Genomic DNA, 25405 nt, shown 5'->3' on the forward strand with positions numbered 1-25405 from the left:
GGAGACTCCAGGAAGTGTTACTTTATTGTGTTCTCACCTGTTCAACAAATTTTCTATGAACATTCTTTGAGAAATAAATACCAGTTCAGGAAAGAAAAGCAAAAAGAAACAACACAAAAACTAGCCTGACATTTGGTGCCTGGAAGGTTGGATGGTCCCTTTTTGTTTAATTCTGAACTACCTTATGTAGAAGTGGGAGATGTGTTCTCAAAATACATATTTTTTTTTTATCTATCTTCTTGAACCCCAAGATTGTATGAATTTTTTTTGCTTAGAATAGCTGTTCACCTTCTGGCCCCCAGATTTCCAACGGAAGGGTCATTTTCAAGAAGCTGAGGAGAGTTAGGAGTAGTTTGTTTATTGAATGGCTACTGCTGTACACATTTAGTTTTTAAAATAATTAAAAGAAAGCTGATTTTTTGAAGACAATACCTGTGGTGGCCATGAACCAGGTACCTTGGCATCAGTTTGGTATCTCAGCAGGTGAAAAAGCAAAATCTATGTGATTTAAAGTTTGGGCCTTTTAAACATTTGTTAACCACACTTTGGTAATCTGGTTCATTTAAAGTGTTTGCATTTCAAGAATCCAAAGGCACTTCTACTTTATGCACACTCAGGCTCTGAATTCTAGGGCACTTCACTGTGGTATGACAATGAACTACTGTAATTTTTAAGGAACGCTGGTGGCACAGTAGTTAAGTGCTCAGCTGTGAACCAAAGGGTCTGTAGTTCGAACGCAACAGCTGCTTTTCAGGGGAAAGATGTGGCAGTCTGCTTCTGTAAAGGTTATATTTAGACTTGGAAGCTCTCATGGGGCAGTTCTGCTCCATCCGAAGTTCGCTATGAGTCGGAATCAAATAGACTGCAACAGATTTGGCTTTATTTCCTTATCTTTATAGCTTTTATTTCCTTATTGCTTCTTCTGCTCTTTCCCCTTTATGTAGTGTACTTATGTGAAGAATGTAGTAAATCATTGTGTGTAACGTGCTTTTTTAGGTAGTTCAGAAATGAAGAAGAAAGCCTCTATGAGAAAAGAAGTGATTCCTTGAAATATCTCTTAAGATTCTCCCTTCTCTGTGAAGCCTGTCTTGACTACTGCAATTGAAAAACTTCAGAATTCTTCTTCTGAATTCTTGAATTGCTTTATGTGCAATCATAGATTAACATACTTTCTAAATGGGAGATACCAAAGTTGTCATGCTAAACACATCATTTGCCATTTTTAATTTTCCAAAATGTAGATGAACTTTGAGGATGGGTTATTGGATCTTGTGGAGTCTCTGAGTGGGGCAGATGGTTAATGTGCTCAGTTGCTAATCTAAAGGTTGGAGGTTTTAGTCCACTCAGGGATGGCTTGGAAGAAAGACCTGGTGATCTGCTTCTGAAAAATCAGTCAGTGAAAATTCTATGGAGCACAGCTCTACTTGGACACAAACAGGGTCACCATGAGTTGGAATCAATTCAGTGGCAAGTGGATTTATTGGGTCTTGTACTTTCTTGTATCAATAGATAGAATTGCCACAGAATATAGAAGATGTTTGGCACATTTATGATTATAGTATTTCTGTGGGTTCTGTGGCTGGGTTTATGAAAGGTACCTGGGTGGTACAAATGGTTACGTGCTCCACTAATAGCTGAAAAGTTGACGGTTTGAACCCACCCAGAAGTGCCTTGAAAGACTGGCAAATCTCCTTCCAAAAGGTCACAGCCATGAAAACCCGAGAAAGCCATTCTACTTTGCACACAAAGGGATCTCCATGAGTCAGAATAGACTCCATGGCAACAAATAACACCAACAAAGGGAACAGATGTATTAGATGTGCTGGGATTTCTAGTTGTGATGTTATATACCTGCTCCCATACAATTCGCTTTACCTTAATTCTAACTCTATCCTTTAAGATTGATCAGTCCAGTTTGCACACATTTTGAAGGAAGGTCAATTATCCCTGAGGGTTAGAATGTTGGGAAGTGCTGTTTGGCCTGCTACAGGCTTTGTCTATGTGGATATGGTGATTGTCTTCATCAAGGAAGACAAATAATTCATTTTGACAAAGTTTCAAAATGTTTTTTCTTTCCTTTAAAGAATCACTTTCCACCACTTGGAAGGAAGGTAAAATGTTTCACACATTATTTTTGCAATAAAATACCAGGCAGGAGAACCATCCTGTTAAATCAGTAGGAACATTATCAATAAAGAAGTCAGATCTGTAGTACAGACTATTTGCTTGTATTTACACACCATAATTATTTAGCAAGTCCTTTTTGTTGAATATTTAATGCTTTTCATGTTTTGCAAAGTATAAACAAGACAGCAATTAGCATTGTTATTGTCAATAATTATTTCTTGAGGATAACACCTATTATTCATTGCCCTGGAGTAAATTCCAACTCATATTGCTAAAAAAGAATATAAAATTTTAAGCCTTTTGATACAGTTTGCTAAAATGCCTTGTGTACAGTTGTATCAGTTTACACTCTGACGAGGTGTGTATAGACATGAACCTCTCTCTCTATTTAAAAGTCACAAACCAAGAGGTGTGGTAGAGTGTGTAGTGAGTTGAGAGTAGGGTAGCTAAACCTACTCTACCCAACTGTTCGGGACTCATCCTGGCTACACTTTTCCTTCCTCTGCTTCAGCCACTTGCTTTTTCTAGGGATAGACAGAGAGGGTCCTGCATCAGGGCCTTTGTGCTTGCTATTTTCTTGGCCTGGGTGGACAGATTTCCCCATGACTCACATCTTTACCTCTCTTAGGTCTTTCCCCAAATGCCACCTTCTTGGTGCTGCCTTCTCTGGTCTCCCCATTTAAAATCACACCTCTGCCTCTACTATATACATACAATCACATGCTTAAGATCCTCTTTCCTTGTTTTACTACTTCCATGGCCCTTGTTACCACCTAATATCTAGATCTGCTGCTGTATTGCCAACAGGGAGACAGGGCCTGGCACAGAATAGGGACTCACTAATTAATTTGTTGAATGAGTGACTAAACTACTGCTTTGTAGATTTTGTCTTGCTGGTTAGCACTGATTATTTTACAGCAGGCTTCCCTAATTATCCTTGGTCAAAGAAGCAACAGTTCTGTTTTGTGCCTTTCCTTGACTTGTCAGGAAGTAAAGTTAGTTATTTACATACACATTTCTATTGTTGATGTCCTTGAGGCCTCTTTCATTATTAACTCCCTTATCTTTACCACCTCAGTAACATCTAAGTGCCACTGAGATCTGGGATAGTAACTGACAAAGCCTATATTGGTCTTACAAAGAACCAGGCCACATATTTGATTCAAATCTTCCTATAGAGATCCATTGAAAAAAGAAATAAAAACAAGAAAGAAAGAAAAGAATGATTAAGAACCCAATTGAAAGGGGCAGAGGATTTGGACAACCTATAGAAAAGTGAACACGAGGCTTTTGCTCTTAATGTTCAAGCTCACTCAATGTAAGAGGAAACCAAGGTAAAAGTACAGTCAGATACATTTTTTTCAGCACATCAGATTTGCAAAAACCCAATTGGTTGGTGAGGCTGTTCATAACTAGGCAAACTCATACATTGTTAGGGGGAGTGTAAATTGGTGAAACTATTGGGGGATATTTGGAAATATCTATCAGAATTTAAAAATGCATGTACTCTTTGACCTGGCAATTTAACTTTTGTGACTCTCTCATAAGGATGTACTTAAGCATGTGCAAAATTATGTAGACATGAGGTTATTCCCCACAGGCTGGTTTATAAAGCCAAAGATAGGAAATCACTGCAATGGCCAACAGCAGAGAATTGGCTTATCAAACAGGACACATACGTATTATGAAATATCGTGCAGCTGTAAAATGAATGCAGAAGCTCTGTTTGTACCACTATAGAAAGATCTAGAAGATACACTAAACAACACCAACAAAATGTACAGAATGCTATGCTACCTTTCGTATAAAGAAAAGGGAAAGTGCAATAATACGTGTTTCTGTATTTGCCCTGCATACATGAAGAACTTCTGGCAGGATATATAAGAAACTGCTAACAATGGATACCTGGAAGGACAGGGGTGAAAATGGGTGTTAGATGTGTGTGGCTTTAGGAGGAGAGAGATACACTCTATCTTCATGTACATAATAAACTGTCAGGTTTTGAATCACATGAATGTTGAACCTGGTCAAAAAATTAAGTTAACAAAAGAAAAAAAAACATCCCAAAAGAAATGGGCTCATGGGGGGGGGGAGGATAATCTTATTTCCTTTGTGTAAGCTACATTGTTCATGCAAAAGAGAATTCAAGGCCTGTTGTGAATGGCTTTCTCTCCACAGCTGTGAGTTTTCTCCCCACATTGGAAGGCGCATTGTGTGAATTGGCCTTGAGGAGGGAGTCTGTGTATGAGTGTGTGTGAACTCTTGGGGCACTTCTTCTTCCTCATGATATTCTGGTTGCTATAGTGCAGAGACCTATTTGTGACACAGAACACACTTTAAAGAAACACTGCTTCCTGACCATGACTTCCTGGGCAATCTGCCCTTCCGGAGACTGTTGAGCACGAGGGGTTTACGTGCTTTCTTGGAGTAAGCACAGCTCTTTTATACTCTGGGGTCCATTCCGTTGGGGACCCGTGGGTAAGGAACTGCTTCCTCCCCACCGGAAGATACACACAACCTGTACTTACCCAGGGCAGTGTCTTCTCATGGCTTTAACTTAAAGGTATTGGCACCTTACCAAATCTTCTTTCCTCGGGAGCACGCCTACTAAATGTGCAGTTGGCGCCTTGGCGTCTTCAGCACCAATGCGCTGACTAGGAACCGTTTCTTACACCTAAACCACCAGTGAAAACAGGAAGTGATGAAGCAAAATTTGTCTTGCATCTGCATTGAGTGCCTTTTCTCTTTCTTTTTGTCATTCCACATTAGATATAAACACGTGCGGTTGTCTACACCCTAGGATACGCAGCTCCACTGGCTTTGGATATTTTTGGGGTCTACAATGCCGCCCCCTGCAGACATCGTCAAGGTGGCCATAGAATGGCCGGGTGCCTACCCCAAACTGATGGAAATCGATCAGGTTAGTATTGCTGAGAGCAAGTTTTTGGCTATTTTCAGTTACTTTCTCTACGTGAATTTTCATGGACTCCCCATCTTTCTTTGGCTATGTTAAAAAAATAGGTGAAATAATAGTTGCAGTGTAGTTTGATTTCTGTATCACATACAGTGGGGATGGATGGGGCTTTTATGCTCCTTTAGCGTCTGTTTGGGACGTGCGAATACAGGGTTTGCGTCGGAAGCTGTGATGGAGGCAGGAGGAAAGAGTGGGTTGGGCTCTGGCGAGTTGACCTACAGGAGGCTGTCCAGGTCCTGCCTCGTGCCCATGACTGTGCTAATTATCTTAACATCTGCAGCACAAAACTTAATTTCTGAATCGTTTTTCTCTTCCCTTTTTGCAAAAGGAGACAACAAGTTCTTTGATATTTTGTTACAATATCAATAGCTGTTTGCAGGAATTAGTGTGGAGGGGCTCAATAGTGCATCCTAGCCAATTGTAATTTCATTAGTGTAAAATTCATTGTGCCCAGCGTAGAGTCTGTCAGGTGATGGCAGTTGATAAATACTCAGTAAATACTCATTTGTTTACTTTGTTTACAATAAATAAATAAACAAATAAATGTATTTATTTTGCCCTGAGTGATGCTAGTGGTTAATGTACTTGGCTGCTAACCAAAAGGTTGGAGGCTCTGTGTCACCCAGAGGCACCTTGGAAGAAAGGCTTGGTGATCTACTTCTGAAAAATCAGCCGTTAAAAACCCCACGGAACACAGTTCTACTTGATACATACAGGGTTTTATGAGTTGGAATCAATTCAACAGAAAACCAATTAATCTATAAAGTCATCCTTTAGCAGGAATCCTAGGAGTCTCATAGTGTGGCTCTCATATTTTATTTGATAACAGGTTGTTGCCGGGCAGTTATTTTTGCCCTTTGACTGTAGTCATTCTAGAGCAAATGATTTAAGGAGAAAAGGGTTGAGATCTAATACACACTTAGGGTTTCATGAAGCATATAATATAGGAGTTTAGATGACTGACTGCATTTTCAAAATTAGGGTACATTGCATATAACTTTTTCATTTCTGTTCTAGATATTATTTTTTATTATTACTTGTAATTTTTTTTTTTTTTTCTGGTGAGGATTTTATTATTTGGTTGAAGATTATTACAAGAGTTATATAACAGTATATGAATCCAAAGGAATCATTAACATAAATTATAAAAGTCAAATGAGAATTAGTTGAGCTTGGGCATGAATGTAAGAAAGGACACATTTTTGGGTTGTTACCACAAAAGGTGTCAGCATTTCACTGGCATTTTAAGCTGACTGTCTGAAGTAGTTTTGTGTGATTCTAGAAGCCATCCATACAAATAGAGATGACTGTTTGTGTCTGGAAAAAAAGTGCTTACTTATCCTTTCCAATGTATTATTTAAGAGGAGATGATGCTAGTTGAATTGACCTTTAACAAACAAAAATGTCTAGAAATACTGTTTATCACTAAATGTAATTAGGACTTTGGTACAGACTAAATGTAGTTAGGACTAGGTTTGGCTACCACTAAGAAAATGATGGCTTCAGCAAGATAGGGGTTTGTTGTGATGGGCCTGGACTGGTGTGATGCTCCACTGTATCATGGACAGTTGTTGCTTTCCTCAGTGCGGTGGGGCTGAGGACTAGATGCGTGGACATCACCTGGAATCTGGTTATAAATATCCCAGGCCTCTGAATCAGAGTCTACCTTTTAATGAGGCCACTGGTGATTTCTATGAATAGTAAAGTGTGAGAAGGTTGAAATGAATACCCCTTTTCCAAGCCTGGGTGCTATCAGAATCACCTGGGCAATTGTTTAAATACATGTTCTCAGCCCCATGCCAAGAGATTCAAGTTCAGTGTTTTTGGTAAACTGTTTTTTATTACATATTGAAGAGTGCTTTTGGGATAAATCTGGTATTCTCTGCCTTTGGGATGGCCTGTGTGTGTGTGTGTGTGTGTGTGTATGTGTATGTTTTCATATATACATTTTTAAAATACACTTTTCATTTTGGAATAATTTTAGATTTACAAAAAGATTACAAAGATTGTGCAGAATTCCCATATACCTTTCACACAATTTTATCTAATGTTAATATTCCTAATGTAACCATATCACAAATGTCAAAATTTAAAAAAAAATTGACATTTTTACAATGCCATTAACTGAACTACAAATGTTATTTGGATTTCATCAATTTTTCCACTAATCCTGTTTCTGTTTCAGGAGCTGATCCAGGACTCCACGTTGTATATAGTCATCATATTTTCCTTAATGTTTTCCAGTCTTTGACAGTTTCTCAGTATTTCCATCTTTTTTTTCATGGCCTTGATTGTTTTGAAGAATAAATTTTTATTTTACAATTTCAAACACAGAAAAATTGAGAGAATAGCACAAAGAACTCCTGTATGCTTTTTATCTGATTAAAATCTAATTATTAATAGGTTGCCTCACTTGATTTATTATTTGCTTTCTGTTTGCTCTCTGTAACCCTGGTGGCACAGTGCCTAAGGACTCAGCTGGTAGCCAAAAGGTCATCAGTTCGAACCCACCAGCTACTCCATGGTAGAAAGATGAGGCTGTCTGCTTACATAAAGATTTACAACCTTGGAGACCCTATGGGACATTTCTCCTCTGCCCTATAGGGTTACTATGAGTTGGAATCGACTCTACACTGTGGGTTTTGTTTGATTGGTTAATATATTATATATAAATAATATAATTTTCCTGGACCATTTGTAGGTGGCTTGGAGGTATCACCCCTAAATACTCAGTATATATTACCTAAGAATAAAATAATTCTATTATATAAGCACAGTACAATTATAAAAGTCAACATATTTAACATTGATTCAATACTGTCTTCTAATTCAAAGTCCCTAGTCCATCTTCAAATTTTATCAGAATTCTCATTTATATTAATTCTCATTATAGATGTTTCTCCCACACTCCCATATAGGATCATGCATTATATTTATTGTCATGTCTCTTTAGTCTCCTTTAACCTGGTACATTCTTCAGTTTTTCATAACCTTGAGATTTTTGAAGAGTACAGGCCAACTGTTTTGTGGAATGTCATTCAGTTTGAGTTTGTGTGATGTTTCCTTATTATTGGATTCAGGCTGTGCACTTTTGGCAGAAATGTCAGAGAGATGACGTTGTGTTCTTCTTGGTGCATTAGATCAGGAGGCACATGATGTGGCTTTATCCTGTTACTGGTGATTTTTCTGGTAAGATGAGAATATTCAAGTTCAGAGAAGTTAAGTGATTTACTAGTCAGTAACAGAACCAGAACACAAAACTAGGCCTCTCTTAATCCAAATACTGAACTTTTAAACACTTGGCTAAGTTGTTGGCCTGCTGATAAACACATACGGAGATTTACACAATAATTTAGAAATCCAGATGCTTGCTTTGAAACTATTGGAGTTGCAGTGAGACTCATGGCAGTGTTGGTGTTAAGTGTTGTTTCTTGACCTCGTGAGAAGTTGGCATGAGAAATGGAAATGTACTTGTGCTAAGGTAGAAAGAGTTGAGTAATAGGTATTATTTGGGTTTTCTCCTAATCTTTTACCTTATTCAGTGCATATTGCATAACCCGCCGTTCTCCCCTTACACATGCTGATAACCTTTGTTTGAAAAGCTCCTTACTTCTTAACTTTGTTGTTGTTATATGCCGTCGAGTCAGACCCGACTCATAGCGACTCCTCCTTGGGTTTCTGAGGCAGTATCACTATAGTAGTAGATTGCCCAACCTTCCTTCCAAGGAGTTCCTGGTGGGTTTGAACCGCCAGCCTTCTGGTTAACAGTTAAGTGCATTAGGCACTATGCTACCCTAGATAACTACTATTTCACTAAGAGGTATTTCTGAAGGTTCTATGCAGAAGGCATTTCTGGAGGTTCTATGCAGAAGGTATTTCTCCATAGTTGCTCAGTATTGTATCAGGAAGCTCTATTGATTATCTCTTCACTTATCAGATTGTGTTATCATTGTGTAAAGCCTTATACCAGTGGTCCTCAACCCGGGGTACTGTGAAAAGCTGAGATTCCCAGCCCCATGTGGAGAGATTTTTTATCTGTTGGCTGGACTGGGGCCCATAAAGCACCAGATCCACAGTTTGAAAAACCTTCATTAGACTGTGAGCGCCTTTGTCTTGGAGTGCTGTTTCTCCAGTATTTGCTGAACAGTACTTAATAAATGAATATTTAATTAATAAAGAATTGGGAGGGGCACACCATGTATGAGACTTCCTGAATGTTGATTATTGAGCCCTCAGTTTTCTCTGCCTGTTGTGTTTAAGAGGATGCCTGCCAGGGTGAACTTGTTTATTTTCCTCTCTACATTTTGAGGAGATAGTTCTCCATTTCCACTCAGCAGAAAAAGCCCCTCAGAGCCCTTTATAAATGGAATTTTCTGTATCATATGAAGCTCTCAAGATAGTTGTCAACTAGCTAGTTCTACTTTAGCCTTCACTTGTCTATTACTGAGTTTCAACCTCAAGGAGCCACTTGAGACTGAGAATGGTGGTTGTCTGGATACATCGAAGCTAAACGTCTCCCACATCCACTCTTCTTGTTGACTTACTATTTACTGAACAGCATATTTGTCAGACAAGAGTGTAGAAACTTGATATAAAACAAATCTGCTTTATAAAATTTCACCCAAATCACAGTAAAGAATTACAAAAAAAAAAAAAAAGGAGTGTAGAAACCCTGGACCCTTTGACAAGAGGCATCTGCTAAGAGGCAGTGCGGCATAATGGATGTAATATGGGCTTCAGAGACATTGAGAATGGGGTGTGACTCCTGGAGCCTTTGTTTTCCAGGAGAGGCCTATCTAGCCTCTTTTTGCCTCAGTCTCTTCCATTTACAAAGTCAGGATAATAATCTGCTCCTGGCATGGAGATGAAAGTTATGAAGATTAAAGAAAATGTGTGAAAAGAATTTAGCACATTGCCTGGCTCAAAATTATTACTCAATAACTGTTAGTCTGACCAAAGTTCTCATTGGATTAGAAAATTGGATACTCTGTTTTTTCTTTTTATGTGGGCAATCTACTTCTGTAGAGATATCCCTTGCAAACCCAAGGACGGTTTGCTATGAGTTGGGACTCACTCGACAGCAGTGTGTTTGGTTTGTTTTTTTCAATCTTCAGCATTCTCTCTATGCCTAACTTTTAAAAAATTTGGAAGGAGAGAAAATTAGAGGACAAATGGGAGGCATCACCTAGTATTAAAGGAATATGCTATCTGGACATGCAGTAGATTCTTGCTATGGAATTGTCACTGGCTCTTTAGTACTCTTCCTCAATGTTCTCTTCCATCTCTTGGCATCTCACCAGTACTTTTGGGCAGAAGCTTTTCCGTACCCTCTGAACACTCTTCAAGCAGTCAGTATCTCCTGCCCTGGCTCCTACACCCCTAGACTTTGTTTCCCACAGCCAGCAAGCTGCCACTCCTACCTGACTCTCAGAACATTTTTGCTTTTGTATATGAATGCCTCCATATACCTGCCAATGCCTTTTTCTTCTGCCCTCCTGTCTTCCTTTTCTACTGTCCAGCAGAAGAGTGAAGAGGTGATCTCACTTTCTTTCCATAGCATCCAGCCTATCCTAACCTTGTCTCATGGGGTCATCATGAGTCAGAACGGACTTGATGTCAACTAACAACAGGTTTTAACCCCTCCTTTCTATCTTACTTGAGAGTTCACCCCATCAATATCTTCATCATTTCTTCTTTTCTCCTTCTCTGCCTTCAAATTTATTTATTTATTTTTAATTTTTATTGCGATTTGGGTGAAATTTTTTTTTCTCTCTCTCTCTTTTTTTTTTTAATTGTGATTTGTTGTTGTTGTTATGTGCCATAGAGTCGAACCCGACTCATAGCGACCCCTCCTTGGGTTTCCGAAGCAGTATCACTACAGAAGTAGATTGCCCCATCTTCTTTCCGAGGAGTGGCTGGTGGGTTTGAACCACCAGCTCTCTGCTTAGCAGTCAAGTGTCTTAGCCACTATGCTACCATAGTGAAGATTTACAGAGCAAATTCACTTTCCATACAGCAGTTCACAAATACTTTGTCTCATGTCATTGACCATTGGGTGAAAGTTTAAATCTGCCTTCAAATATAGTATCTTCTATTTTGTCTTAGGACCTCTGGTAGCATAGTGCCTAAGGCACTTGACTGTTAACCAGAAGGCTGATGGTCCAAACCCACCAGCCATTCCTCTGAAGGAAGGTTGGGCAATCTCCTTCCACAGTGATATGGCCTCAGAAACCCAAGGAGGGGTCGCTATGAGTCAGGTCTGACTCAATGGCATATAACAACAACAACAACATTTTTGTTTTCCTCCTCTTGACCTAATAACTGTTACTGTTGTTATTGTTGTTAACTGCCATTGAGTCAGCTCCAACTCATAGTGACCCTGTGTACAACAAAATGAAACATTACTTATTCCTGTGCCAGCCCCGCAATCCTTGCTATACCTGAGCCCATTCTGGCAGCCACTGTATCAATCCATGTTGTTGAGGGCCTTCCTCTTTTTCGTTGACCCTCCACTTTACCAAGCATGATATCCTTCTCCACGGAATGGTCCCTTCTGACAATATGATCAAAGTAGGTGAAATGAAGTCTGGGCATTCTTGCTTCCAAGGAGCATTCTGGCTGCACTTCCTCCAGGACAGATGTTAGTTCTTTGAGCAGTCCTTGGTACTTTCAGTATTCTTCACCAACACCACAACTCAAAAGCATCAGCTCTTCTTCATTGTCCAGCTTTCACATGCATATGAGGTGATTGCAAATAACATGGCTTGGGCTAGGCGCACCTTAGTCTTAGTCTTCAAAGAGACGTCTTTGTTGTTAAGCACTTTAAAGAGGTCTTTTTCAGCAGATTTTGTAGTGCAATAGGTTGTCTGATGTCTTGACTGCTGCTTCCATTGGTGTTGATTGTGGAACTAAGTAATATGAAATCTTTGACAACTTCGATCTTTTCTCCATTTATTGTGATGCTGCTTATTGGTCCAGTTGTGAAGATTTTTGTTTTATGTTGAGGTATAATCCATACTGGAGACTGTAGTCTTTAATCTTCATCATAAGTGCTTCAAGTCATCCTCTAGTGTGTAATATATACTATGTCTTTCCTTTCCAGACTTATTTGAATATTATCCATATATTCTACTTAGGTTTCTTCACTGTCCACAAATTTTTTTTTTTCCCACTGTTTATTTCTAAAACTTTTTCATCACCCAAATCAGAAACTCAGTATCCCTTAAGCAATAACTTGCCTTTCGGGGATCTAGGTAGGAGATCCTGGATGGAGAGGGAGAACAATGTGGAACAAAACTCAAAATCATTTGGGAAAAAAAAGGGGGACCAGGTTTGCTGGTCTGATAGAGTCTGGTGGAACCACTGAGACTATGGTTCCTAGCTGCCCTTCAGGTCTGGAGTTGAATTTGGCTTCCAGCCAAACAAAAGACAGGCAAACATTTACCTGAGGAAGATATACTCCTTAGAGAGAACAATCATGGGAGAAAGAAGGGCTGCTTATGCACAGGGAGACAGCTCAGGGGTAGGAGTGCGTGGAGGGATGGACACAGGGAAGAGGTAACTATCAGGAGGAGGTGGGAGGGGAGCTGTTGCATTGGGGTAAATTGTAGTAAATATCATGAGACAAAGTGTATGTGAAATGCTATATGGATAGTGGATTTGCTCTGTAAACTTTCACCCAAATCCCAATTTAAGAAAAGGTAAATAAAAATAACTTGCCTTTCTCAATTTCCTTCAGCCTGTGGTAACCACTAATAAACTTTGGTCTCTATGTATTAATGAATTACAGATTTCTCATATAAGTGAGATATTTGTCTTTTTGTGTCTTATTTTTTTAGCATAGTATTTTCAGGATTCATCCATGCTGTAGTACATATCAGGACTCCATTTCTCTTCATGGATGAATGTTATTCCATTGTAAACAGACAACATGTTTTGTTTTATCTTTTCATCTGTTGATGGACACAGGTTGTTTCTACCTTACGGCTATTGTGAATAGTGCTGCAATGAATACTGATGTACAAGTATCTGTTTGCATCCTTCATTTCAAGTGTTTTGAGTATGTACCTAGCAGTGGAATTTCTGGGTCATATGGTGATTGTATGTTTAACTTTTTAAGAAATTGTCAAACTATTTTCCACCATGGCTCCACTTAATCTTTGAATAAATAAGAATTCTCCTCTCTCTAGAGCTGGTCCTCTTCAATGGCACCAGTGTCTTCCTGTTGGCTAAACCAAGTGGTCTTTACTCCATCTTAGTTTTCATCACCATCTCTGTTATACCTGCAAATCTACTCATTCTTATCATCTTTAAACTTCTTCTTCCCTTCATTAAGCTTCAGTAAGAAAAATTTCAAAGACTAAACAGTAGGATTCCTCTGCCTTTGTTTACTCTTTGAAAGTTTCCTTAATGATTCCAGGTCTTTTTCCGTCTCTCTAAATCTATCTCACACTAGGTGCATCATAGCTCATTGGTTTATGTGCTCATTATCAATAATCTCTCAGATTTCATCCTTTTCATGACTTGAAGTATCATATCCATGTAAACATCATCAGCTCTTTTCACCAGCCAGGAATACTTGCTGATGGCTAGGTCCATCTCTCTCTTTGATGGATATATTGCTCCCCTGTGCAAACGTTTGCCTGCAGAATACAGGGAAACAGTTAATGAAACTGTCCATATATGAGTCTTAAGAAAAATGAGTCTGGTAAGTGTTAACAACTTTTTGAGGTTGTTTCATTCATGCAAAAGAGGGTCCATTAGATAATTTATTTGTGCCCTCAAGTGTAAGAATTACTTCATAGTGATACAGCCTCGGAAACCCAAGGAGGGTTCTCTATAAGTCGGATCCGACTCGATAGCAGTATATACACACATAGATCTCACCTCTACTCAAGAAGAGCTATCATGGCCTGTCTTGGCTGATGGGAAGTCCTGATCATCACCAGTAAGTGTATTTCAGACAAATTCTTGAAAAGATGTTTTACAGCAAAATTAGGCCACAAAAGGGTGATGGAAGACATATGAGGTTTTCAAACTTAGTTCTACAGATCCTTCTCAAATGGCTTAATGGGGAGAAAGGTATGCAGTGGGCTTCCAAGTTCTTATCCGAATAGCTTCATATGGATCTGGTTTAGTTTTTTATGCTTTTACAAAAGATTCTGTTTGAAAAATTATACTACAATTGAAAAAGAAAGTTATAACACCAATGGATATTTCTTGGGCTTTGAAGTGACCTGAGACTCAAGAGTCAGATTCTTTCGCTTGGCTCACATTCTTCCGTGAACCCCCTGCCCACTACCCAAGTGGTGCTGCAGACAGTTCTCAGCTACCCTCCTGCTTTGTGGAAGCTGCTCTTTCCGAAGCTCTCTTAGATGCTCCTGCATATCACAGATCTTTTTCATCTCTTGCAGTTTCATTCTGATAGCAAGCCAGCATGAATTCCTTCTTCCTTCTCTCCAGCTCTCCACTCCCCTCACTTGCAACCTTTGCTAAGTACTGCTGGGAGCCTCTTTTTCATTCAAACCTTTTTTGATCATATTAAAATGAAACCCATTCCCCATCCTCCTAATTTCTTATACCATTTCATTTTCTTTGCCTGTAACTTTTATTTTGCAGTTAATGTACTCTGTATGAAATGGTATTTACATTTCTCTTCATATTCCTTCATCACTTGAAGTAGATTATAAGTATCTGGTGGTGAGCCGGTGTTTTACATACTTCTGAATCTGGTGGTCCATCACATTGTGCTCTATTTCTGAGTATCTGTTGTAGGTTTGAATTCTGAACAATAAAGATAAGAATAAAACATTGGCATTCTCCATCCCCACAAAAGCTGAATGAGTTAGTAGAAGCACCCTGGGTTTTAATGATAAGCAGGCTGGATTCAAATCAGTACATTTGAAAAATCTTAATAGCCCTTCTCCCCCCCTATATTGTTGGGGATTTCCTTTCCCAAAGAGAAACATGGATCATGTGTTTTTGGTCAATGCATGGAATGATTCCCTGAAGTTTATCTTCAACTATCAGATTTCTGTAATCTATTTAAGATATAATCCTATATACAGAAATTTGATTTATGCAACCACATTAATTGCATAAAGCTCATTCATGGCGCTTGTGCTTGGCATCTTGAAGTTTTGCTCATTTGCATACTAGTAGTAGTAGTTGTGGTAGTAGTAAGGAGCCTTGGTGTCCTAATGCTTAAGCTTTCAGCTGCTAAAGCAAAGGTTGGCAGCTTGAATCTACCAGCTACTCCATAGGAGAAGAGACCTGGTGATCTGCTCCCATAAAGATTACAGCCTGGAAGACGCTATGAGGCAGTTCTACTCTGTCCTATAGGGTTTCCAGGAGTATATTCACTAACTAGTAGTACCAGTAAGAATGATATCACCTGCCATTTAATCAGCACATACTATGTGCCGGGCCCTATGCTAAGTGTCCTACAAGGAGTATTTCATTACCTTACTACAGCCATGCAAGGTAGGCTTTAGAATCTGTGTTTCATAATTGATCACAGATTCACTAGTTTGCCCATGTTTATGCACCAAGGAATGTACTGATTTGAATCCAGTCTGCTTATCATTAAAACCCAGGCTGCTTCTACTAAATCATTCAGCTTTTGTGTTTGGTAGTTCTCTTTTCCTTTCTCCATGATTTACATACCTACTTAATGGTCTCCAGTGTAACAGCGAGCTGGTTTGAGCAGAGTAATACACCATTTCTGGCTTGCTCACTCTATCTGCTAACAGTGTGACTTTCAGGAACACATTGTGTTACAAAAGCAGACTATCTGTGTTTCCTTAGAAACTAGGGAAAATATGGTAAGTTGTCTGAGTTATTACAGAAGGAGCCCTTCTGAACTAACACAGAGCCTTGAGGTGAGTTTGTTTGGGGTTGGACCCTTGGAGTAGCAGGTTACATGATTGCTAAGAGCAGGGACTTTGAGGTTAGACTCATGTGGATTCAACTGCTGGCTCTGTCACTTATCTCCTGTGTGACCTGGGGCAAGTTTACTGCTTTATAAAGACCAGTTGACAATACTTGTACCTCCCTCATAGCGTATGGGGAGACTCAGTGAGATGATCATTCATCACTGGGCTCAGTAATGGTAGCTATTACAGAAATCCAAATGCAACCAACCCACTGCCATTGAATCAATTCTAATCATAGCAACCCTATAGGACAGAACAACTGCTCCATAGGGTTTTTAAGGATGTAAATCTTTGTGGAAGCAGACTGCCTTGTGTTTCTCCCTTGGAGTGGCTGGTGGATTTGAACAGTGGTCACCAATACATCAGAAAACTAAACCCACTGCCATTGAGTCAGTTTCAACTCATAGCAATCCCCATGGTGTTTCTAAAGCCCTAATCTTCATAGAAGCAGATTGTGCCATCTTCTTTCCACTGAGTGGATGGTGGTTTGAACTGCCGATCATCTGGTTAGCTGTCAAATGCCTTAGACACTGCACCACCAGAGCTCTTTATGGTCACCAATAAAACACAAAACGCAACCATTGCCGTAGAACGGATCTGACTCATAGTGACCCCTTCTTGGGTTTCCAAGGTAGTATCGCTATGAGGTAGTATCTCTACAGAAGTAGATTGCTCAACCTTCCTTCCGAGGAGTGGCTGATGAGTTTGAACTGCCAGCCTTCTGGTTAGCAGTCAAATACCTTAGGCACTATTCTACCAGAACTCATAGAAAGGTTAGCAGTCAAGTGCCTTAGGTAGCATAGCTACCAGAGCTCCCAGTATGGTCACCAATGTTGTTGTTGTTGTTAGGTGCCGTCAAGTCAGACCCGACTCATAGCGACCCCTCCTTGGGTTTCCGAGGCAGTATCACTGTGGAAGTAGATTGCCCAACCTGCCTTTGGAGGAGTGGCTGGTGGGTGTGAACCACCAGCCTTCTGGTTAGCAGTCAAGTGCCTTAGGCACTATGCTACCAGAGCTCCCATGGTCACCAATAGGAACCAATTATTATTTTTCAGGCTGATACATATAACAGAATGGGCTTCTGGTATTTCAGGCAAGACTGAAAACAATAATATAGAGTTTCCCTTAAATGCATTAAAACCAACTCCTTAGCCTGAAAAACCGTAATTCCTAAGACATGTAAATATTGGTTGTCTGCTGAACTAGAAACACAGTTGAGCTCCAAGTAAAGAGTCTCAAATTCAGATTGGTCTTTAAGATCATATAGAATAAGGTAAATGGGACTTATTTCCTAGAAAACTAAGTACTAACCTTATACTGCATAAATTAAAAGTCAAGTAATTTTCCTGGAGGAACTCTGGTAGTGTAGTATCTAAGGCACTTGACTGGTAACCAGAAGGCTGGCGGTTCAAACCCACCAGCCACTCTTCGGAAGGAAGGTGGAACAATCTTCTGTAGTGATACTGCCTCGGAAACACAAGGAGGGGTCACTATGAGTCAGGTCTGACTCGACAGCATATAACAACAACAACAACAACAATTTTCCTGGACTGTTCTTACCTGAGGGATTTCTCATCCTTGGCACTTTTGGCATTTGGGACTGGATAATTCTTGGTTGTTTGTGTATTCTTGGGGCTGTCCTGGACATTGGAGGATGTTTAGCAGTGTTCCTGGCCTTTACCCAGGGATGACAACCAAAATTGCCTCTAGATATTGCCAGATGTCCCCTGGGAGCTGGGAGTGTTGTTGTTGTTGTTATGTGCCATCAAGTTGGACCTGACTCATAGTGATCCCTCCTTGGGTTTCCAAGGCAGTATCACTATGGAAGGAAGATGCCCCATCTTCCTTCAGAGGAGTGCCTGGTGAGTTTGAACCACCAGCCTTCTGGTTAGCAGTCAAGTGCCTTAGGCACTATGCTACCAAAGCTCTGGGAGCTGGGAGTAGGGAAGCTAATCTTCTCCAGCTGAGAACTACTGGATCAGTGGCCCCCTAGGTTCGCCGCTACATCAGAATCACTCACAAAATTTACTGAAAATATAGAGGTTTATTTTGTAGGTATGGTTCAAGCTTCAGAGATTTTTATTTTGATCATGCTCCCTGGTGATACTGATGCTATTGGACACCCATTAAGAAAAACACTATTGTGAGAATCTCAAGTTTTTGCTCCATCTTCTGGCTATACCTCTGGCTCCCACTGTAAATTTCAGCGATTACCTTATAAACTGTGCCACGATTTTTCCTTCAGTAAAAGTATGTTTGTAATTCTTAGCCTCCTTGTATTTCACAAAGAGAACAAACATAGCACTTTTAAGAGCTCTTTTTAGTCCAAGAAAAAAGGTGTGATAAAGTCCATATGATAGTGCATTGTTGCTTTTTGTGCATTATAATGAGGCCGGATGATCTTGGGAGAGGAGTATTCTTTTCTGTTTTTTGCCACTATCGGATTTGGTAATAAAACAGCGATTTCTTAAACTTCTTTTAAAATAAAGTAATTTTTACTCCCTCACTTTGTGTGACAGAGTCTATGCAACCTCATAAAATCTTAGGGTTTACCATGCTTTGGAAGAGAAAGATAGAAAATACATTTCTCCTCTCAAATGAGAGCTCAGTTTCACTGAGTAAAAATGAACTCTGGCTGTCTGATTTTCCTTCTGAAAATAAGCTGTACTTCTTGGTTGACTTTCTAGGTAGGTGGGTGTGGTATTATCTTCCCCTTTACTTCCCTTCCCCAGCAGTGTCACTAAGGGCTGGTTGGGTAACTCGGGGCCGAGGCTTCATCAATTATGTGCCCTTAAGGTTTCTTTCGTTTCCAGAATCTTTTGTATATATCATGCTTTTTGCTTCATTTTACTATTAGGTCAACTGGTAATAATACATACATTTTAGTATTAAGTGAGACTGTGAGTTCCCAGAAAATGAAAGCTTGTTCCAGGTACAAAGCAACTTGTATATTATGTCTAAGAGTATGTACTCTTGTGCAGTGGGCCCAGAATTCCAGGGAAGTGAAAGTAGCCTCCATGAAATAAATTATGCACGTTTCTAGTATTCTTATTCTAGATTTCCATAAAGTATATTAGTGACTTCTCCAGTGCTTTCTATCTTAGTCATTGGCATTATCGTCATTGTTGACAACCCTCCTCCATTTCCTACACCCCCTATTTGCTATCTCAATCAATGGCATCACCAACATGGTTGATAACCCTCTGTCTCCATCTCCCACAACCTCTCAAGCAAGTCCTGCAGAATTTACCTCCTAAGTGGTTTCTGATTCTATCCACCTTATTTTCCATTTTCACTGACTTCTGTCCATCTTTTTCCATCTCTACTGACATGGCTGTAGTGTATCTCCACTAGTTGCCTTCAGTAGCATCATGGCTGGCCTCAAAGCTACCACTCTTAACTTCCCCTTAAATCCATTTTCCCAAACCTAACATTCTTCAATGACACCCCTACCCTCACTCCCAGTCACTGCACTTAGAATGAACTCCAGACTTTCTTGTTACGGTTTCCAGGATCTTTCTATTCCTAGCTCTTATTAACTCACCAGCTTTGCTTAGGGTCACTATGGTCTGCTCCCAACTCTACTCCCCAGCCTGCCCTCTGGGTTCTTATCATATGAGACTTTTTTTCCCCCATCTTTCATTAATGAAAACTCTTTTTCACCTCAAAGCCTTTACAAATGTGATATTCTCTTGACTGAAATTCGTTTCCAATCCTTTGTTATCTAGCTTCTGTTCATTTTTCCATTTCCCATGAAATATAAGTTCATTAAGAGGTTTTTTGTTTTTTTTTTTTGGCTTCTCAGACTAGATGAAGACCCTTGTTATATGTCCTTATAATATACTATACAATTTCACTTACCAAGTTTGTAACTAACTGTAGGAGGTTATGCATGAGCCGAGTCCACGTGGTTTACCACTGTGTTCCCAATGCCTAGCACAGTCCTCACTCGACTCTCTGCCATCGAGTTGATTCTGACTCATAGCAACCTCCTTTGGCTTTCTGAGGCCATAAATCTTCCTTCCATGGAGTGTCTGGTGGATTTGAACCACCAATCTTCTGATTAGCAGTCAGATGCTTTAGGCACTTTGCCACCTGACACATGGTAAACACACAATGAATGTTTGTTGACTGAAGAAGGAAAGGTGATGATGTTCATACTTTTCTTTCTAATGAAGCAGATAATTAAATATAGTTTGACAAAGTTCTAAGAGCTATTGGATGGCCTTGCTGAGAAGAACATCCCTTCTTTTGCCCCCACCATGTATTCTAAATATATTATTATGTTTTATAAACTGACTTTAGGAAGACCTATTTGTGCCCTTATATCAGAGCCTTCCATAGTCAGAGATAATCAATGGCTTTGTGACAAGCACTATCAATTTTTAAAATGATTATAGAAGAAGCATTACTCTGGAATGAGTTTGTGGTAATCTGATTGGGTTTATCAGCCTTATCGCCATGAGATGTTCATAATTTTTGACTGTCACTTATATCTTGTACTCCTGACCCAAATAAAAAGCTATCCATCTGCTTATTTTCCTTTCCCATCTAGATGTCCTCTGCACTTCAGATTCAACATATTCAAAAGAGTCCTCATTGTGCCTGTTACTCCTAAACTTCTGTAGTTTTGCTTCTCTTCATCTTTTTCTTTACTTGGTGAAAGAGAGGAACATATATCTCCCTTGTGTCTTCCTAGAATCTTGTCTCTCCCTCAGCTTTTCTACCCAATCAATTACCTAAAAGGACTTGTCCACACCTGATCTTGAATAATTACTGTCCTGGCTGACCTTCAAGAGTCCTTGGGTGGTGCAAATGGTTACTGGACTATGAGGTTGATGGTTCAAACCCACCCAGAGGCACCTCGCAAGAAAGGCTTGGTGATTTGCTTCTGAAAGGTCATGGCTATGAAAACCTTGTAGAGGACAGTTTTATTTTGAAATATATAGAGCCATGATACAGCAAATTCACTCTACGGCAACTGGGTTTTTGTTTGTTTTGTTGTAGTTTATCTTCATTTTTTTCTAGTCAGTATGGAGGAACATAGAGAGCAAGGGAGAACTTAAAAAGAAACATGTCTTATGGACATCTCCAAGGGACACCAAGCCCACAGATGTTGAAAGGAGACAAGGACCTTCCCCCACAGCTGACACAGAGAGAGCTGGCACCCTAAGTTCAGACTTCTAACCTCCTGAACTATAAAAAAATAAATTTGTTTATTAAATAATAATAATAAAGATAAATGTGTCTATATCCTCAATGAGAATTGTACAAGAAAGAGTAGATTATCTACACAAAAGGGTAATTATGAACACAAAATCAATGGATGTAAATTCAGAACAGGTGGACATGAAGAGGAACCAGTTGGACATCTTAGAAATGAAAAAGGTACACATAGCAAATACAAGGTGAAAAAAATGCTAAAATAACAGCAAAATAAAAACAATAAAACACAGTTGTGGTGGTGGTGGTTGTGTTAGGTGCCATTGAGTTGGCTCTGACCCATAGAGACCTCATGTATAACAGAATGAAACACTGCCTGGTCTTGCACATACAACATAGTAGTTAGGGTAAAACTAGAGCAGATTTGGCCAATGAGAAAATTGGTAGATTGGAGGATGAAAATGAGGGATTCAGGTACTATACAGACTAAAAAGTAAAATAATGAAAAATACAAGTGAAAAATTATGTTGAGAGGGATAAGTTAAGAAGTTCCAATCTATGTCTTATTGGAAGTTTCACTTATAAAGAATGAAATGAATGGTGCAGGGGCAATATTTTCAGACATCCTGATGATATCTTGTTGTCAGCTGTTGTTGAGTCAATCCCTGATTCATGGTGACTCCACGCACAATGGAATAAGGCCATTATGATCCACAGGATTTCCATTTTCTGATATTTCAGAAGTAGATTGATAAGCCTTTATTCCTAGTCTGATGTAGTCTGGAAGGTCTGCAGAAACCTTTTAAGCACCATAGCAAATTTAACAGTGAGAAAGAATAAGGGCTTTGAATTTGACTGGTTGGATGGGCAGAGGCTTTCTCTTGAGGACCCTTATGGACTTAATACTCTCATGGAGAGTAACTGGAAAATGGAACATCTCCCAGAAGACTGCTTCTCGAATGCAGAAGAATGACATAATTTGTGCTTTTAGACGGTCATTGTGAATGTTATTTGGTAATTGTTTTGTGAGAGGTAAAAAAGGAATAGGCAAGACTATTTAGAAGGCTATTGCAGTAGTCCAGGCAAGACATGATTATGCTGTGGCATAGGATGGTAATGGAGAAATGGAAAGAAGTGAGTGTTTTAAACACAAGTGAGGAGATTAAATCAACATGAAATTGATTATTCATAATATTTGAGGGGCATAATATGTGAGGGGCAAGGGAGAGTGATGTCCCAAGGATAACTCCAAGATTTCTTGTATGAACAATTGAGTTGATGGTGGTTTCATTCACCAAAATAGAAAATTCCAATAGGGGAATATTTAGGTGGGCTTACATTCTTACTGACACCTTACAAATATGTCCCAGAAATAAGGTCATATGTTAGTATTGTTGGGCCTCCTTTCCCATTCTCTTCGATTTTGATACTCTGGCCAATTTGTCCATGGAATTGTTCTGTCAGTCAGCCTCCAGTATAACCCCCATCAATAGAAAATGCACACCTGATTATGTCTCTTTTCTGCTTAAAAACTTATGATGAATCCAAACCTTCAAGATCTGTCTCTGGTTGTGGGCATTTTTGCTTCTATTTTGTGCTTTTAGCCAAACTTTCTTTTTCATGCACATGACATTGCCACCTCCATATGTAACATAAACCCATTGCTGTCAAGTCAATTCTGATTCAACCTTATAGGACAGAGTAGAATGTCCCCATAAGGTTTGTAAGGCTATAATCTGTATGGAAGCAGACTACTACATCTTTCTCCCACAAAACAGGTGGATTTGAACCACTGACCTTTTCGTTAGCAACCAAGTGCTTAACTACTGCACTTATATGCAACATGAACATCTACTGACCATACTTTGCATTTCTTGCACCTTCAACCAGAATTGCTCCAAGCTATCCAAATATCATTTACCTTTAATTGTATCTCTGTACCCATAGGCAAACTAAAGAGGAAGATTTAGTGAGTAATATCTGAGACTAAACTGGCAGGAATGAAGAACAGACTATAATATGAAGGATCAAACCAAACCAAACTCACTGCCATCGGGTCAGATCCGACTCATAGCGACCCCTCCTTGGATTTCTGAGGAAGAAGATTGCCCAATCTTCCTTCTGAGGAGTGGCTGGTGGGTTTGAACCACGAGCCTTCTGGTTAGCAGTCAAATTTAATGTCGATTGCAAGAGATCCAGGAATAAAAATAGTAAGTAGGAAAAGAGTGTTAGGGAGTAACATTTGAGTTTGAAGTTATGGAGGGATACTCACTCAAGTTGAATGACCTGGGACAGAAGTAGACTGTAGAAGTCAGGGATAGAGGTGTTGGTTTAGACATCAGAACTGAGAAGGGAGCTGGAAGATAGAGTTCTTCCATTGTGAGAGAGTTGTTGTTAACTTCAGGATGACCCCATGCACAATGAAACAAAGTAGTGCCTGGTCCTCTGTCACCCCCACAATTGGTTGTAGATTGGACCAGTATGATCCATGGAGTTTTGGCTGATTTTTCAGACATAGATCATTAGATCTTTCTTCTTAGCTGTTTTAATCTGGAAGCCCTACTGAAACCTATTTAGCATCATACCCCTGACAGATGTATGATGATTGTACATGGGGTGCATTAGCTGGGAATTGAACCCAGGTCATCCACATGGAAGGCTAGAATTCTACCACTGAAGCAGAATGCCTCATTGAGAGAGTAGGTGATATCAAAAGGATTTCAATGTTAACTTAAGGTTTCATCATAATTTATGTAGATAATGTATGAGGAACGATTATCTACTATTGCCATGGTGTTACTAGCATAATTTATCAAGAACTTACCAGATGACAGGGCTCAAGATACTCAGAGTTCCAGCCCTTTCCCCACAGGTGTTAGCTTTGGGCATTTGGACTTGTTGTTGATGGTGGCCAGCACATTGTGAAAGAGCAGGGGTTATGGAATGATGGAGGCTTTGATTGAAATTTTGTCTCTGTCACATGTACTAAGAGGCTTTGAACACATCTCAAGATCCTCCTACAGTTTCCTCGTTTGTAAAATAATCCTAGTAATATCTTGTTGGAGATAAATGCGCTCACTCAGTAAATACTAGCCTGTACTGTTATCATTATTATCAGAAACACTGGCCAAGTGATGATAGATAATAAAAATCTGGGCTGATAATGTGTTAGGGGAATCTGGGGAAAGGGTGTGAGGTTGTGGGCATTGTTTGCATATTTCAGACCCTTTCAAAAGAGCCAGTTTTATTATTCTGTGGTTCTGCCTTAAGTTGCCACCATCACCAAGTCATTAACGGGACTTGTTTCTTAGGCTTAGAAGTTCAAGTCTGTCTACTGTTTCCCAGTAGATGTGTTAGCACTTCTATTACCACTCAAGGAAGAGTGATGAATTGGCATGAGTATAGCCACTCACAGATGCAAACCAACTATTTAGGGAGAAGAGACAAGAAGTAGAAGGGAAAAAAAATAAACTACATTAAAAAAGTGGACTCACTGTTTAATACTACTTTGCCACAGGTTTGTTCCTTTCAGTATTTTTCTTCTGCTAGCTTACATCCAATCACACTTTCTTTGCGGTTGATAAACCTTCATAACCCTATGTTTAAATTGAACCTGAGCCCTACTTTGCCTTCAAAGCTCATCGGGCTTTCTCATTTACACTCACCTGATCTGAAATTATCAGATCAGAGTGAACAGTTCATTTCTATGTATCCTACCAGGCCTGTGACATTCACTTATATATTCGTCTATCATAGATTTTATTTTTCAGATCAGTTTTAAGTTTACAAAAATCACATGCAGGAATTACAGTGTTGTCATATACTTCCCTCCCCTTACACACTATTTCTCCATAATTTACATAAGTGTTACAAAAGTATTGTACAGCCCTATGGGTTTTGACAAATATGTAATGTCATCTGTGTACCACTAAAGTATCCCATGGATGCTGTACCTATAAATGCCCTAAAATGCCCTGAGTTCCACCCATTCATCTCCCCTTACCCCTGAGTCCCTGACAACCACTGATGTCTGTTGTTTTCAGTACTATTTCTTTTTAAATCATGCACATAAATAAAGTTAACTTTCCAGATACAAACTTGACACAAATAAGTAGATTATTTCACTGGGGTGAAGGTAGGCAGACCATAAGGCCTGAATTAATGAAAGAATGTGAATCTTTCATTTCCATATAAAAGAGAACATTCA

At 39.4% G+C, this 25405-nt stretch overlaps 1 protein-coding gene across 1 annotated transcript in view; it reads left to right on the forward strand.

Moving 5' to 3' along the window:
- Positions 1–4969: 4969 nt before the first annotated feature.
- ELMO1 (engulfment and cell motility 1) overlaps positions 4970–25405 on the forward strand; it is a 679198-nt gene continuing 658762 nt past the window's right edge. Inside the window, exon 1 of the mRNA XM_007950092.1 lies at positions 4970–5047. Coding sequence (XP_007948283.1) covers positions 4970–5047 — 78 coding nt within the window. The remainder of the gene's footprint in view (positions 5048–25405) is intronic.

The sequence above is a fragment of the Orycteropus afer genome, unplaced genomic scaffold (genome assembly GCF_000298275.1).
Source record: "Orycteropus afer afer isolate SDZICR_OR568_19922 unplaced genomic scaffold, OryAfe1.0 scaffold00263, whole genome shotgun sequence".
NCBI lineage: Eukaryota > Metazoa > Chordata > Mammalia > Tubulidentata > Orycteropodidae > Orycteropus > Orycteropus afer.